The sequence below is a fragment of the Aulonocara sp. 'chitande type north' Nkhata Bay genome, linkage group LG11 (assembly GCF_057382095.1).
Source record: "Aulonocara sp. 'chitande type north' Nkhata Bay isolate Kocher_YH1m ecotype deep benthic linkage group LG11, A_spYH_male_GT1.1, whole genome shotgun sequence".
Taxonomy (NCBI): domain Eukaryota; kingdom Metazoa; phylum Chordata; class Actinopteri; order Cichliformes; family Cichlidae; genus Aulonocara; species Aulonocara sp. 'chitande type north' Nkhata Bay.
The window spans coordinates 29669367-29682661 of NC_141354.1; the positions used below are offsets into that span (position 1 = coordinate 29669367).

The 13295-nt window shown below is 35.9% G+C and overlaps 2 protein-coding genes across 5 annotated transcripts; both read left to right on the plus strand.

The window, feature by feature from the left end:
• The first annotated feature begins 2119 nt into the window (after window positions 1-2119).
• Window positions 2120-4586, plus strand: LOC147319361 (mucosal pentraxin-like). Its single transcript, XM_086311921.1, has 5 exons — window positions 2120-2436; window positions 2666-2720; window positions 3124-3226; window positions 3311-3608; window positions 3746-4586. Exons 2-5 carry the CDS (start codon window positions 2666-2668, stop codon window positions 3962-3964), a joined length of 675 nt encoding a protein of 224 aa, XP_086168047.1. The 5' UTR covers window positions 2120-2436; the 3' UTR covers window positions 3965-4586.
• Window positions 4587-7985: 3399 nt separating this feature from the next.
• On the plus strand, window positions 7986-11894 carry LOC147319362 (serum amyloid P-component-like). 4 transcript variants are annotated; one of them, XM_086311924.1, is made up of 6 exons: window positions 8001-8095; window positions 8447-8549; window positions 8705-8759; window positions 10155-10257; window positions 10346-10643; window positions 11075-11894. In XM_086311924.1, exons 3-6 carry the CDS (start codon window positions 8705-8707, stop codon window positions 11291-11293), a joined length of 675 nt encoding a protein of 224 aa, XP_086168050.1. In that variant the 5' UTR covers window positions 8001-8095; window positions 8447-8549; the 3' UTR covers window positions 11294-11894. The 4 variants fall into 4 exon arrangements, with proteins under 4 accessions (XP_086168051.1, XP_086168050.1, XP_086168049.1 ...); XM_086311925.1 differs by lacking the exon at window positions 8447-8549 and having other exon boundaries at window positions 7986-8095; XM_086311923.1 differs by lacking the exon at window positions 8001-8095 and having other exon boundaries at window positions 8102-8549.
• The last annotated feature ends 1401 nt before the right edge of the window (window positions 11895-13295 follow it).

Here is a 13295-nt window from a genome sequence, read left to right on the forward strand (position 1 = left end):
ACCAAAACCAGTTATTTATTGTCCTGTAAATTAATTCCCATATGTAAAGAAAGACAAATGTGAATGCAATGTTACTTATAAGCCTCTACACTAACATGGTGGGTATTACCACTGTGTGGCTGTAAGTGCAGCCATCACACTGAGATAAAAACCTTCCGGTCTCATAAAGTTGCCTTTTAAATGGGCCTTATCAGTTAAAGATCTATACCACTGCTGGTGGTGTCAGTCAAAGTTGAACTTTTTGCCCTATCCATAAACGGGTGAAGTGATAACAACTAACTTGAGCCAGTTAGGATATGAAGGAGTGCCCTTATAACGCCATCTAATAAGGACAGTCCAAGGAATGCTATCTCCTGGTAATGATAACACTTAATAAAGCAATAAAAGGACTCCAGAGACAAAATATAAACTAAGAGGCAGTTTTATTGCTGGGAGTTACAAATGAAAATACAAAATACAACGTCTTGACGTGGCAAGACATGAACCACATACACAGAACTTCAAGCTAGACACAAGAAATGAAACAGGGCACACAGCGCAGAGAAAACTCAGCGGCAAGACTGACATGAAGACTGACGACATGACAAGAAACAGAAGGAAACTGAGGACTTAAATACACGGGGGAGGCAAAACAAAACATAACACACGCAGGACAAGAGACTATCAAAATAAGACAGGAAGCAACACACAGTAAGACCCAGACTAAGACATGTGAACTAGACAGTGGGATATGACCGGGCTGAGGAACAGAGAAGGAGAGAGGGACACATGGGGAAACATAGGTAAACATGGAGACGAGGCCGACTTTCACAGAAGTCAATGAGGACAAAACAAAAAACATCAAAAGCAACCTAACAATGTCAAACAAGACTAGAGACTCAAGAGTAAACCGCACAAAGCTCAAACGTAAATCATCTTCTTAAGGTAAAAATGCACAATAAAAATCAAAATGCTGGGTCAAAAATTCAGGACCATGACCATGATGCTTTCCAAGCAAATACTCAAAACACCAATTACCTTCTGTTTTGCAAGATGCTAGAAATAAAGCAAGTGCTTGTTGGCACTGATGTGTGATGTCCATGTGAGGGATTGTGTGTTTTTGTTTGTTTTATTGTGACATCCACAAGAAAATAGCTACACACCTGGGAATACCATCAGCTGGAGGGCACTGGAGTTACAGACTTTAGAAAGAGTGCTGAACAGGCACATGCACAGATAGACCCCAGGTGGTGCTCAAGCACCTGACCCTTTGGGCAGGAAAGTTTTTTCTCCCACGTGTGTCTATTTTATAATTTTACATTTTAATTTCAAAGTAGTCCCATGGCATCAATTCCTAATTGAAAGCATGTAATGCCCAACAATTGTGTTTTTATTATTCTGCAATGCCGTACACCCCCTGGCCCCTGCATCGCCTTTCCTTGTTGTCACAATCAGTTGCTCGTGCCATTGAAGAGCTCTGAGGAGCAGCGTCACATCTCAGACCTGCTTTTACTGATTACAGACAGGTAACATTAGTGTCTGCACTGGCCTCATCCACATTTGTTATTGCTATGTAATTTAAAAACCTCTAAAACACATCAATTTAGGCCGTTAAACATTAGCAATTATACCGCAAAATTAGCTTATCAAATGCAAGGTACTTTAAAATGCACAAGAGAAGTCACTTTCACTCTTTGTATGACAGCAGAAATAATTACGTGATCATTAGTCTAATATTTTGGAATGTTCAAAACTGAACTATTATCAGTACCATTGTTCATTACATTATTATTATCATTATGAATGCCTTAGTGTAATACAGAATAACCATTAATTATCATGTACAACGTTAACTTTGAATTTACCGATGACAGCTCTATGCGAACAAAGGACATGTTATAAAACAGCAAGACAGAGATCGACAGCAGGCGTCCCTCTTCTGTCCACGATCACGCCATCAAACAGTGAGGAAGATGAAAGAACAAGTAGCTTATATAAGCAAGTAATAGCTGTGGTCCTGGATACCATTCGATTTTTTAATATATATGCCACCAAAATTTGGCCTTTATTGTGTTGTTAGCTATACAATGTAGCATCAGCTACAACTCTTAGGCATCACTTTGAGAATTTTCCATAATAATTTCATATCTCACTGTTTTATTTCCCTTAGTCAAACGTTTTGAGCTCATTAGTCTCCCGTTTATCAGTTCATGGTTTAGTTGAGTAGTAGTACAAACCAAGGAAGTTTCAACTGAACTGACCTTCACCACTGTAGAATTATCATCATACTGCAGATTACAGCAAAAAAGAAAAAAGTAGGAAAAAAGAAGAAGTGGATGAAGGAAGTGAACACACTGACACAGACAAACCGCCAGAAATGGGGAAGAAGTATATAAAACTCAAACTTTCACAGCATTCACAACTGCTGCACAGACAGTACCAGACACAGATTTCAAGGTAAGTTGAGACATTCAAAACTGGCATGTGTAAGAACGTAACCTTCATTCTGTTATATACAAAACTTCATTTTGTTTTTACAACGAGCAATACAGGTGAAGTAGATAATTTACGCCTCTATTGTTTATTGTAGGAATCCAAAGCAAGCAGTAAACTGGTGTCACTAGTCTTGAGAATAATTCGAAAAAACGCCATTTATATAATTAAGTATAATTTGTGCTTGTATTAGATGAAGCTGTTCCCTGTACTGGTGATGCTGACAGCATGTGCTGCAAGACCTCAAGGTATTTTGGTTTTTTCTGAACAAAGTGAATACAACAGCAGATTTCTACGATGTTCATGTATTTTGTTATTCACTTTTAATGATACTTTGTTTTTTAATGACGTTATTAAAATTTCTAGCCAATCTTTGTAACAAGACTGAGAAACAAAAAGGATTTACATACATTTAAAATTTGTATTTTTAATGTTGTTTCTTTCTGGCTTCATGTGAATTTGACTCATTGAAAAAAAATTGTATTTCCTTCTTTTAAGTTTTCTTATTAATCTTATTAATTTCTTATTAAATCTGAGTGTTGGCGGGACCCCGCGCACATGCTTCTCTGTGTTCATAATTTCCTGCATTTTCCTTTTTCGTAAAAAAAGCAAAACCACTTGAAAAGTGTCTTCCTCTTTCTCTCTTCTCAGATTTGTCTGGTAAAATGTTCACTTTCCCACTGGAATCCAACAGAGCTCATGTGAGGCTGAATGCGTCGAGATTGGATTTCAGTTCTTTAACACTCTGTCACAGGTAGCAATGAATATGTATGCATTTCCTATAAGAAGCAACTGTATCTCTGATTGTGAAATAAGTCATCCTTTGCCATGCCTACAGATCATTTACAGACCTTAAAAGAGACCACGTTTTGTTCTCTCTGGCTACACCTGTTCATTCCAATAACTTCCTGATCTTCTGGGATGGTACAAATAAAGAGATTGAGCCCCATATCAAGGACAGGAAAGCTGAATTTGGAGGACGAGACTACAAGCCAAACATGTGGCACTCTATCTGCACCACGTGGGACTCTGAGTCTGGACTGGTGCAGATTTGGTTTAATGGGCTACCTTCGATTAGGAAATTTGTCAACACTGGAACAAACATCGTAGGACCTGTTATAATAATTTTAGGACAGGTACATGTTTTATTGATAAATTATAAATACTTATTTAGATTCAGTCAGACGCTGTATATACTAATAATGTACTATATGTACTATAATATACAATGTAGTTTTAATCTATTGTATCTCAAACACTGCATTCTTTACAGGAGCAAGATTCCCACGGTGGCGGATTTGACATTAAGCAGTCTTTCGTTGGCATGATGTCTGACGTCCACTTGTGGGATCACATCCTTTCCTCCTGTGAAATTCAAAACTATGTGGATGAACTAAACTTCACGCCAGGGAATGTGTTGAACTGGAGCGCACTGGAATTTGAGATCATAGATAGAGTACTGATAGAAAATAAACTCATGACGTGTCACTAATCAGAAAATTACAAAGTCAAAAATCTGGTCAAAAAAACTACTTTGTTTTTATGTCCATCATAAAGAATATTTGATGATTTTTTTTAAACCCTTTTACGATAATCATATGAAAGCGTTACACTGGTCGCTGTGATTACGTTACATGTTGGTTAATTCATGAACAACATTGAGAACAAAAACTGGTGAGCATAAATATAAAAAATAAAAAATAATTTTACGAATTTCTAATTGTAAATTTATTGTAAAGTGAACAATAAATTGACAGTTCATCAACTTGTGCTATAAATGTTTTTCTAGTCAGTGCATGACAATAAAATGTATAAAAAAAAAAAAAGAAAAGAAGAAGAAGCTTTTTTTTGCCAAAATATCACCATCAGCACTGTGTCACAAAGTGCAATCGACAGAGAAGTCCAAACTTCTCCATTAAATCTGAAAACTCTGCATCTCTACTTAAGTATTTCAACTTAATCTAAAAGGTGGTGTTTTAGATGTCGCCCTCTACTGGCCCAAACTGATAAATGCAGTTTTTTTCCTTGTTTTGGCTTTTTAAAAAATAATCAGATCGTTCGAGTACTATTTGTGTAATTTTATGATTAAATGGACCTATACCATATACACAGAAGACTCTGGGATTTTTATTGTTTATGTGAGTAGTTCCTTTTTGACAGATGCCCCACAGTGGTGCAATCCGTGAAACTCACAGATGAACACACACTGTGTAAGAACACTGATAGCTGTGTTTGTTTTATTTGTTTAGATCAAACATGACAAAACACATAAAAGTGTTTTTAGATTACCATAGAGCTGTTTAACGCACACATCTATTAAATCTTCATGTATTTACAATACAGAAATGGCATTGCCATGAAAATTGTGTTGCTATGTTCAGTTCAAATGTTCAAACGATCAATGAGTGTAAGTAAACAAGTCCAAGGAGCACATGCAGGAGCAAACAAGTGCTTTGCTAATAAAATGGGGGGAAACGTGCACTCACGTGGACTTTTGATTGCCGTGCAGGTCGTTCTTCAGCCAAACAAATACTAACTGTCAATAAAAGTCAATAAAACTACTTCTGCCTTTCATGCATCCAAAATCAAAGTGAAAGTACAGAGACTTGATCTGTAAATGACTGCAGAATATCAGCTCTGGTAGAAAAACATCTCACCAATCGCCTCTATTTTTGATATTGTTGTTGGGAACTAAAGAGAACCTCTTGAAGGCCCGATTCTTAGTGTTAGTGACCTTCTGCATTTCCACTAAAAAAAAATAAATAAATAAATTCAACAGTAAATTTGCATTTCTTACATGTAACTTAGCACTGGCTGGAATTAAATAGGACACAATAATGCTATAAAGTGCGTAAGATATTTTAGTTTGGACCAAACTGTAATGCAACTGGTGACCAAAGTAGGACTTACAGCTTTATTTACACTCTCCCACTTTCAGAGGCTCAAAGGAAGTTTATCAAACTAATATAAGGATTGTTTTAATATGACAATAGGATGAAAATTCTTTACTGTCTGGAATCCAGAACCCATGAACATCATCCGATGTGTGTTTCCTGGCTTTAGATGCTCTCCAAGGCCTTTATAGCAGCCACATTCACTTGCTGCTTGTTTGTGGGTTTTTCAGCCGTCAGTTTTGTCTTTGGAAACTGAAAAACTAATTAAGTCAAGTTAAATTTGGTTTAATCTGTCCAAAGATTTGTTTCCTGTGCATGCTCTTTTACATGTTTTCTGGCAAAGTCTACTCAGCCATTTTTGTTTCAAGTGTAACCAGTTGTTAGCACTTTGTAAACTCTCTGCATTTACGCCCAGGAAGGTTTAGCTTGATTGCAGACTTTAAAAATAATATATCTGCTTCATTGAGATTGTAGTTTCTTAACAATGGTCTTCCAGGCCTTTTGGCATTTAGTGTGCAGCAGGTTTATTTTATTTTTCACCCTGATGATGGTCATAAGATGCAAGAAAAAGCTACCAAATTACAAGTTTAACACTTTGAATTATCTCCAGATCTTTTATCTGCTAAATCTGACATGAAATATTGAATAAACAGATCTGATTTGGCCATGAAACTACTCATATAGATAATACAATTTTATATAATATATAATATTGTATTATACATTGTCGCAGGATGCCCTGAGCTACAGAAAACTTATTTCTAAGTCAAATATTAAAAATCTAAGCAATGTTTGATTTGTAATATGAGTAGTGTCTTTGTATTAGATGGCACTGTGGCTTCTATTGTTGATGCTGGCATCATTGCTGCCAGTCCTAAAAGTACAGAAGATAAATATTAAAATGAAACTCAAAGAAAATTCATGCTGATGAAAATTGTGTGCAGGATTTAGATGTGTTAAGTTTTAATGCTTGTTATCGCTTAGTGGTTTGATTTAAGGATGAAACTAACATTACTAGATCTTAAACCCATGCCTCCTACAGCAACAGCAATAGATAAATTATACAGGTTGTCCATAATTGTATATCTATTGTCTTATAGACTGTATTTTGACTTTTGGCTGCTCCATAAATTCACTGACTTGTTGTGCACTAACAAGGAGTTCACCAGGCTAAGTAAACAAGTCCAATGTCCAAAGGCATGTCAGAGATAATGAAGCTTTGGAAAACATAAATTTCAGAGTGGATTAGCGGGAATTTTGGCAGCTCACAAGGACGAAGTTCATATTTTTGGTAGAGCAGCTTTTAAAATGTTTAATGTTTCAGAGAAGACATGCATCTAACTATTATATTCTATCATATACTTCTATAGACTGTTTTAGACTGAGATATGACAACAACACAACTCATTTGTGTGTCTAGAAAGGAGGGAAAAAAATGACGGCCAAGTCCTCACTAAAGCAAAAGTACACTGAACTACTTTTGTTTCACAGGATAGATAATGCTCATTTCAATGCTCTAAAGTAATATTGTTTTAAAGTAATATTGTTTTAAAGTAATATTGCTACTACAACTGCTTCCTCTTGCCCATAGTGGCCATAAAGAGATCTCAGTTAGACAAAATAACAGGATCTTTCAATGGTGCACTTTTGTACAAAATGCCTCTGTGTTACTGGACTCACTGTCTATGGTCATACAAAGGAGGGAAAAGAACTTTCGAAAATATCAATTTAATCTGACTAACTCAGACTCCCAAGCTTTATGGTAGCATAGAAAGAGGACTATGGAATTCACTTTTCATTGGAGAAGAGACCTCTTCTCAGCCATTATAATTAGAGCAGTAAATACACAATGTCATGTGAAGCATCCTTTCAGAGACTTGAAAATGTGACCCACATGTTTCAGATGTTAGAATGACATCGTAATACATTATTTTTACTATTGCTTTCATAAATCCTAGTGCAGTCGAGCGCAATAGGTCACCGAGTGCAGTAAACTGATGGATTTTACATTTAACACCTTTTTTTTCCTTCACAAAAATGCAACTATATAGTATTCAATGAGTAAATGACATGGTATATCAAAATGTCTATTAAGTGTTACGGGTCTACTGTTCTGTGGTAGCAAGTTGTTCTTCCATTTAAAATTGGTTGAGAAATTTTGAGACTTTCAGCCTAATGAGAACATTAAATTACTGGTTTTGGCTGCTGGTCCGGGGATCTCCTGCCCAGGCCTCCCCAGTAGTAACAAAACAAGTACAAGTACAATACTTAATTCTTTTTTTAACCAGTGTTTGATAGGATTTTAGAGAATTGACTAGAATTAATTATACGTTTGCTTAAGTGTGCTAAAGCTCTTTCTGAGACGCGTTCTCTTTTTGTAATTCACTGTAAGAGTTTGAGGCCTTAAAGGAAGCAATTATAAAGTAGGTGAAATTGGGGGTCAATTAATCAGAATGGTTAAAATTCCTACAAAGTTAATGCAACACTTTGGAAAAAACCCTTGTATCAAAATCTGTACTCCAGTCATGTTGATTGTTTGATTTAAAATCCAGAGGTTGTTTACAGAGGTAATATTACAAAATGTGCTGTGTTCTTGATCTAAGGGTAGGACAAACCCAGAGTCAATGACCTCAATGAAGAAGACCTATTTTCACTAACAAACACTGCCACTAGAAAACTCACTCCCTCGCTGGCCTCATGCAACACAACCTCCTGAGACTGAATTCAAGGTAAGACATGATACACAGGGCAAATTAAATTAATGCTTTCCACACAAAAGTTTTAAAATTTTTCTGCCTGCATTATATATTGTAGCAGGTTGCCTTAAGTGACAGACACCTTATTTCACTTATAATTGACAAGATTGTCAAAACAGACTCTACTCCGCATACTCTAACTTATTTCTATAACCCAAAGACATGAATGTTAGTGACTGTTGATTCAAACTTCGCTATAGGCGTGAAGGGGAAGTTTTCAGATTCCTCGGATCTAATCCCATAAGTTGTAAACACACGTGCGGGAAGTAGGAACATGGAAATTTACAGAAACAATGACTGCCATAAAAAATTAACCATTTACAGCAGCAGCCATGGTATAAAAGGAACCATTCTGCACTGTTAAAAAACAAACCATTCACAAAAGGACCCAGAGTATAGAAGGCTCTATCCTGACACTGTATCCAAGGTAAGATATGATTTTCATATTGAAACAAAATGTATTGCATGTGCAGAAACCCTTTTACGTGTATTGTGGTGCGGATGATGAAAGTGACATCAGATTTGTTTGTATCACCAGTACCAATAAACAATGTGAATTGGTATGTTTGCATGTCTTTGTAGATGCTGCTGGTGCTTCTACTGGTGATGCTGACATCGTGCACTGCAATCCCTCAAAGTACCTTCTATTTTTTTTTATCTTAATTATTAAGTATTTAACATATGCAACCAAAATTAATAACAATGAAGGTGTATTAGACTTAGAGTGTGTAGCCTACTGTGTTGATAAATACTAACATTAGAGGTGTCCATGTTTACCATTTTAGATATATACTCCTTCATCCTTATTCAAAAGGAAAGCAGGAATAGATGTCACGGTCCTGGGTCGGTGACCTGGTGTTTCAGTTTTTTGTATTATTATTTTTGGTCTTGGATTTCATCATGGTGGCTTATGACTTCTAGTTTTGTATTTCTAGCACTCAAGTTCTTCTATGTTCTGTAAATTTTTGTTCCTGTGTCCTCGTGTTCAGTGTAGGTTTAGCTCAGTGTCAAGTCTGTGCCTGTCGTGTGCTTCCTGTTTTACTTTGAAAGTCCTATTTCATGTTAGAGTTTCTAGTTTCGCTTCCCTTGGTCTCGTCATGAACTCCCAGTTTAGATCATCCTTCCTAGTTTGAGTTTTGGTTTTATTTTCTAGTGCTCAAGTATTGTGTTTCTCAGTTCCTTTTCTGCCAGTGAATAAAAACTGCCGCCATCTCAGTCCTGCATTTGGGTCCATAGACTGCCTGCTACACAGCTTACGATGACAAGAGACAGAATATGTTTAAACACCACACCTTACGTTCACTTGGCAAAACTTATGGCTAAACCAATTTTCTTTCCTTTCAAATTCTATACCTATTATTGTAAAAAAAAAATTAAAATTCATTTGATACTTAGTGTTAGAGGCAGGGATTAATTCCAAATATGTCAGAAATAATCAAACAATGGCAAATATTAATATGCAGTGATCTGAGTTTCCAGCTAGAATGTTTCAGGGCACACAGATATGGGCAGGTATTATGGAGGGAAAATTCGAGCTTTTAAAGGTTGCATTTAACATTTTCACTACCAATTAAATTTGTATACATTTCATTTGAATGCACATTGGTAATGATAAAATATTGCATAAATGAGAAATCATATTGCATAAATCATTGCATGTCTGCAATATGTTTTCCAAAAAAAGCTCATTATTCTTCTATTAGACTTTTTGTCATCTGTCATAAAAACATAAGAGTGAAATACACCTGCTAATTCATCTCTCGGCCATTTCTCAGGAACAGAATTCCTATAGTTAATATTTAATGTGAATGTGAAGTGTTGTTGTATTGTGAAGCATTAGCTGCACTAGTGCTGTTGCTCTGTGGAGGGCAAACTTTGCCGTAAAGACAAACAGCTTCAACAAAAATCATTCTTCTGTTTTGATTTTAGATTTTCTCAAATATTCTTTTATTAATTCATTTTTATTATAGTATGCTGCTTATTACTTCCTTTTCTATTTGCATTATTCATATGTTTCTCTATTTTTTTAAAGATCTGGCAAATAAAATATTCACCTTCCCACAACAAACCAATACAGCTCATGTGAGGGTGACTACATCAAGACAAGATCTGAAGGCTGTAACCGTGTGTTTCAGGTATTTTTAATTAAACAAACTGAATTAAATAAAGAAACATGTAACTACCGCATATCAGACTATTAAATCCATTTTTCACTGCTTTTAGGTCCTTTACTGACCTCAATAGAGACCATTCCTTGTTCTCTCTGGCTACACCCTCTGCTGACAATAGCTTCCTGATATTCAAGAAAGCTGCAAATGGCTTATTTGAACTGTGGGCCAGGGGCAAGTTGAATACAGTTGAAGGGATTGCCTACAAGTTGAACACATGGCATTCTATTTGTTCCACTTGGAACGCTACCTCTGGACTCGTGCAGCTGTGGGTCGATGGAGTCCCCTCAAGTAGAAAATTCACCAGCTCTGGATCCAACATCAATGGACCCATTATCATTGTCTTAGGACAGGTACCTTTACAAAGCACCACACATAGAAAGCTTTTACTTTATCTTCAAACAAACAGACACTGACAAATATAATACAAATTCAAAATTTGATCCATTTGTTCATGTTCATGGACATGTGGTTCATTGCGGCATAAGAGCGTTTATATTTAGAGTATGTTTTGTGGGCTACATGTTACATCCAATATATGTATAATATACTCTGGGGCTAGAAGAAATTATACATTTGAATACTAAAACACATAAATGAAATACTCAAAGTTTATTAGATCATACAATTTAAAGATGTGTCAGTGATATCACCAAACTGTTTTTAGCCAGTGATTACAGCTTGACTGATGTCTAACTGTAGATGATTTTGCTTGAGACCATACAGTTAGGTATATCAAAATATAACAATACATCTTCTAATTAAAGTCTTTGCCATTTCTCAGGAACAGGATACCCATGGTGGGGGATTTGACATCAATCAGTCCTTTGTTGGCATGATATCCGATGTCCACATGTGGGACCGCACCCTTTCCTCCTGTGAGATCCAGAACTACTCGAATAATCTGAGCTTCACAGCAGGCAATGTGCTGAACTGGTATGCGTTTGAGTTTCAGACAGTTGGAAGAGTGCTGATAGAAAACAAACAAGAGTTGTGTCAATAGGCAAGAATTCTGAATTCTTATAAGATTTTAAAAATCAATATCTGAAGTTGGATTTTATGTTTAAGTCAAAGGTTTAAATTTTAATTTTCTGAAAAAGTACAAAAACTTTACTGTCTATGTGTTACAATGTAAATGTATATATCTAAAATCAAGTCTTTTTTTTAAGAATTTTTACTTTTCGACACTATTTCTTTGTTTTTTATATTTGTCTGATAATTTTTTGGCGTAACTGCACTGTTTCTTTGATCTTTTTGTTGTATAGTGAGTGCTGCATTACTGACGTAAAATTTTACAGCATATTTTTGAAAATGCTCAGTGTTGAAATAATTTTTGACAAATATGTTATCTTTTTATACATATAACAAATTGTGTTACTGTTTTCCATTTCAATTATCTATGTATGTTTTTTTTACTAATTGTGTACTGGAGGCATGATCAAAGCAAGAAGTTTTGCTTTTTATAATAACATTTAAATTCTATTCAATATGCATTAATTTCATATGTATGTCTTTTGTAATAGTATGATAATTCAACACTTTTACTGGACAATCGCAAAAAAAGCAGGAGAACTGGGTGGTGTTATAAATACCATATTAGTGGACCATGGCCAGAGGTCTCATTGTTGAAGAGTGTCATGAAATCAATATCCTTAGTATCCTTATTTTCCTATTATATTGTTTTATGTACTTTAATAATGAAGGCTTGTAGAGCAAGGCCACTTTTGACTCACAAAGTGCTCAGCCAGACTGAAAAACAGGAAGTTTTAGTGCACAGGCATATTAATAGATAAGACACAGAAAAGAGGAACTTTGCCATATAAGCAATGTTTGAAACTGTGTGACGTGTAAAGTACCAAAATAAAACCTATATGAGGCACAGTTTATGATTCTAATGTTAGAGATCCTGCAACTAGAAGTGAAAGCTAAAATGCTGCAAATCATTCTGCCTTTACTACTTATTGAAGTTTAGGGTCATAAAGGCTGAGGTCATAATGTAATATAAATTTATATATCTACAATTGTTATGTGAAGGCTGTGTGCACGCAGGGGTGGTGATATGAAGGACCCAAAATGCAGACTCACAGAAATCAAAGGTGAACTTAAATACAGCTTTAATGCTGAACTCCAAAAAGTAACAAAACTGAGACTCCAAGGTAAACTTTACACAGACAGAACACACAGCAAAATAAGGGTAGATCGCGACAATGACAAACTGAAACACAGGGCTTAAATACATAGAGGGAGCAATCAGGGAATGGACAACAGGAGGGAAACACAGCTGGGGCATATCAGAACTGACGAGACAAGGAAGCGTAAACTGAACACACTGAGATAAGACAGAGACCTTCAAAGTAAAACAGGAAACACATAACACAGACTGAACAAAGACACAGACTCACATGCAGGCACTACAACAGAGGGAACAGAGACGTGGGACCAGGGCAGACACAGACACTGACTGGAAACGGGGATATAGTGGACAGGGGAGACAGCAACTAAGGATTACACATTAAAACAAACCATAAGACATGACTCTAACAAAAACCCAAAGACTAGAAATTATAAATAATATAATAAACTCAAAAACCCTGGGTCAACGACCCAGGCATCCTAACAACAATAGGGAAATAAAAACTCAGGTCTGCCTCATTTTTAAGAACTTTGAAAAGAAAAAACTTCGATTTTCTAAGATGTTTGTTTTTATGTTTGCCTGAAAACAGCCACAAACACAATAGTGCACCCAGGAAATAGGCTGAAATGAATAATAGAAGAATAATTCAATCCAAGTTGGTGCAAAGGGATTGTAAATTGTGTGTGCAGGTAACATTGTTAGATGCTAGATAATGCGATCTCAGTGGCTAAATGTTGAGCTTTGGGCAAAAAAGGTGCTGCATGTATTGTCGTGTAACACCAGACTCCTCTCTCTCTCATCTTCTCTGCACTCAATCATTTGCATGCAGATTTTGGTCTTTGTGCATATGAGGTTCTCCTTGTGTTTTACA

What these genes read in the sequence shown, in the direction of transcription:
- LOC147319361 (XM_086311921.1), top strand. Translation starts at nt 2,666, where the DNA reads ATGAAGCTGTTCCCTGTACTGGTGATGCTGACAGCATGTGCTGCAAGA. An exon ending in ATGTGCTGCAAGACCTCAAG is followed by an intron (nt 2,721 to 3,123) that starts GTATTTTGGTTT and finishes CTCTCTTCTCAG; the next exon opens with ATTTGTCTGGTAAAATGTTC. An exon ending in TTATAATAATTTTAGGACAG is followed by an intron (nt 3,609 to 3,745) that starts GTACATGTTTTA and finishes CATTCTTTACAG; the next exon opens with GAGCAAGATTCCCACGGTGG.
- LOC147319362 (XM_086311922.1), top strand. Translation starts at nt 10,094, where the DNA reads ATGCTGCTTATTACTTCCTTTTCTATTTGCATTATTCATATGTTTCTC. An exon ending in GCTGTAACCGTGTGTTTCAG is followed by an intron (nt 10,258 to 10,345) that starts GTATTTTTAATT and finishes CACTGCTTTTAG; the next exon opens with GTCCTTTACTGACCTCAATA. An exon ending in TTATCATTGTCTTAGGACAG is followed by an intron (nt 10,644 to 11,074) that starts GTACCTTTACAA and finishes GCCATTTCTCAG; the next exon opens with GAACAGGATACCCATGGTGG.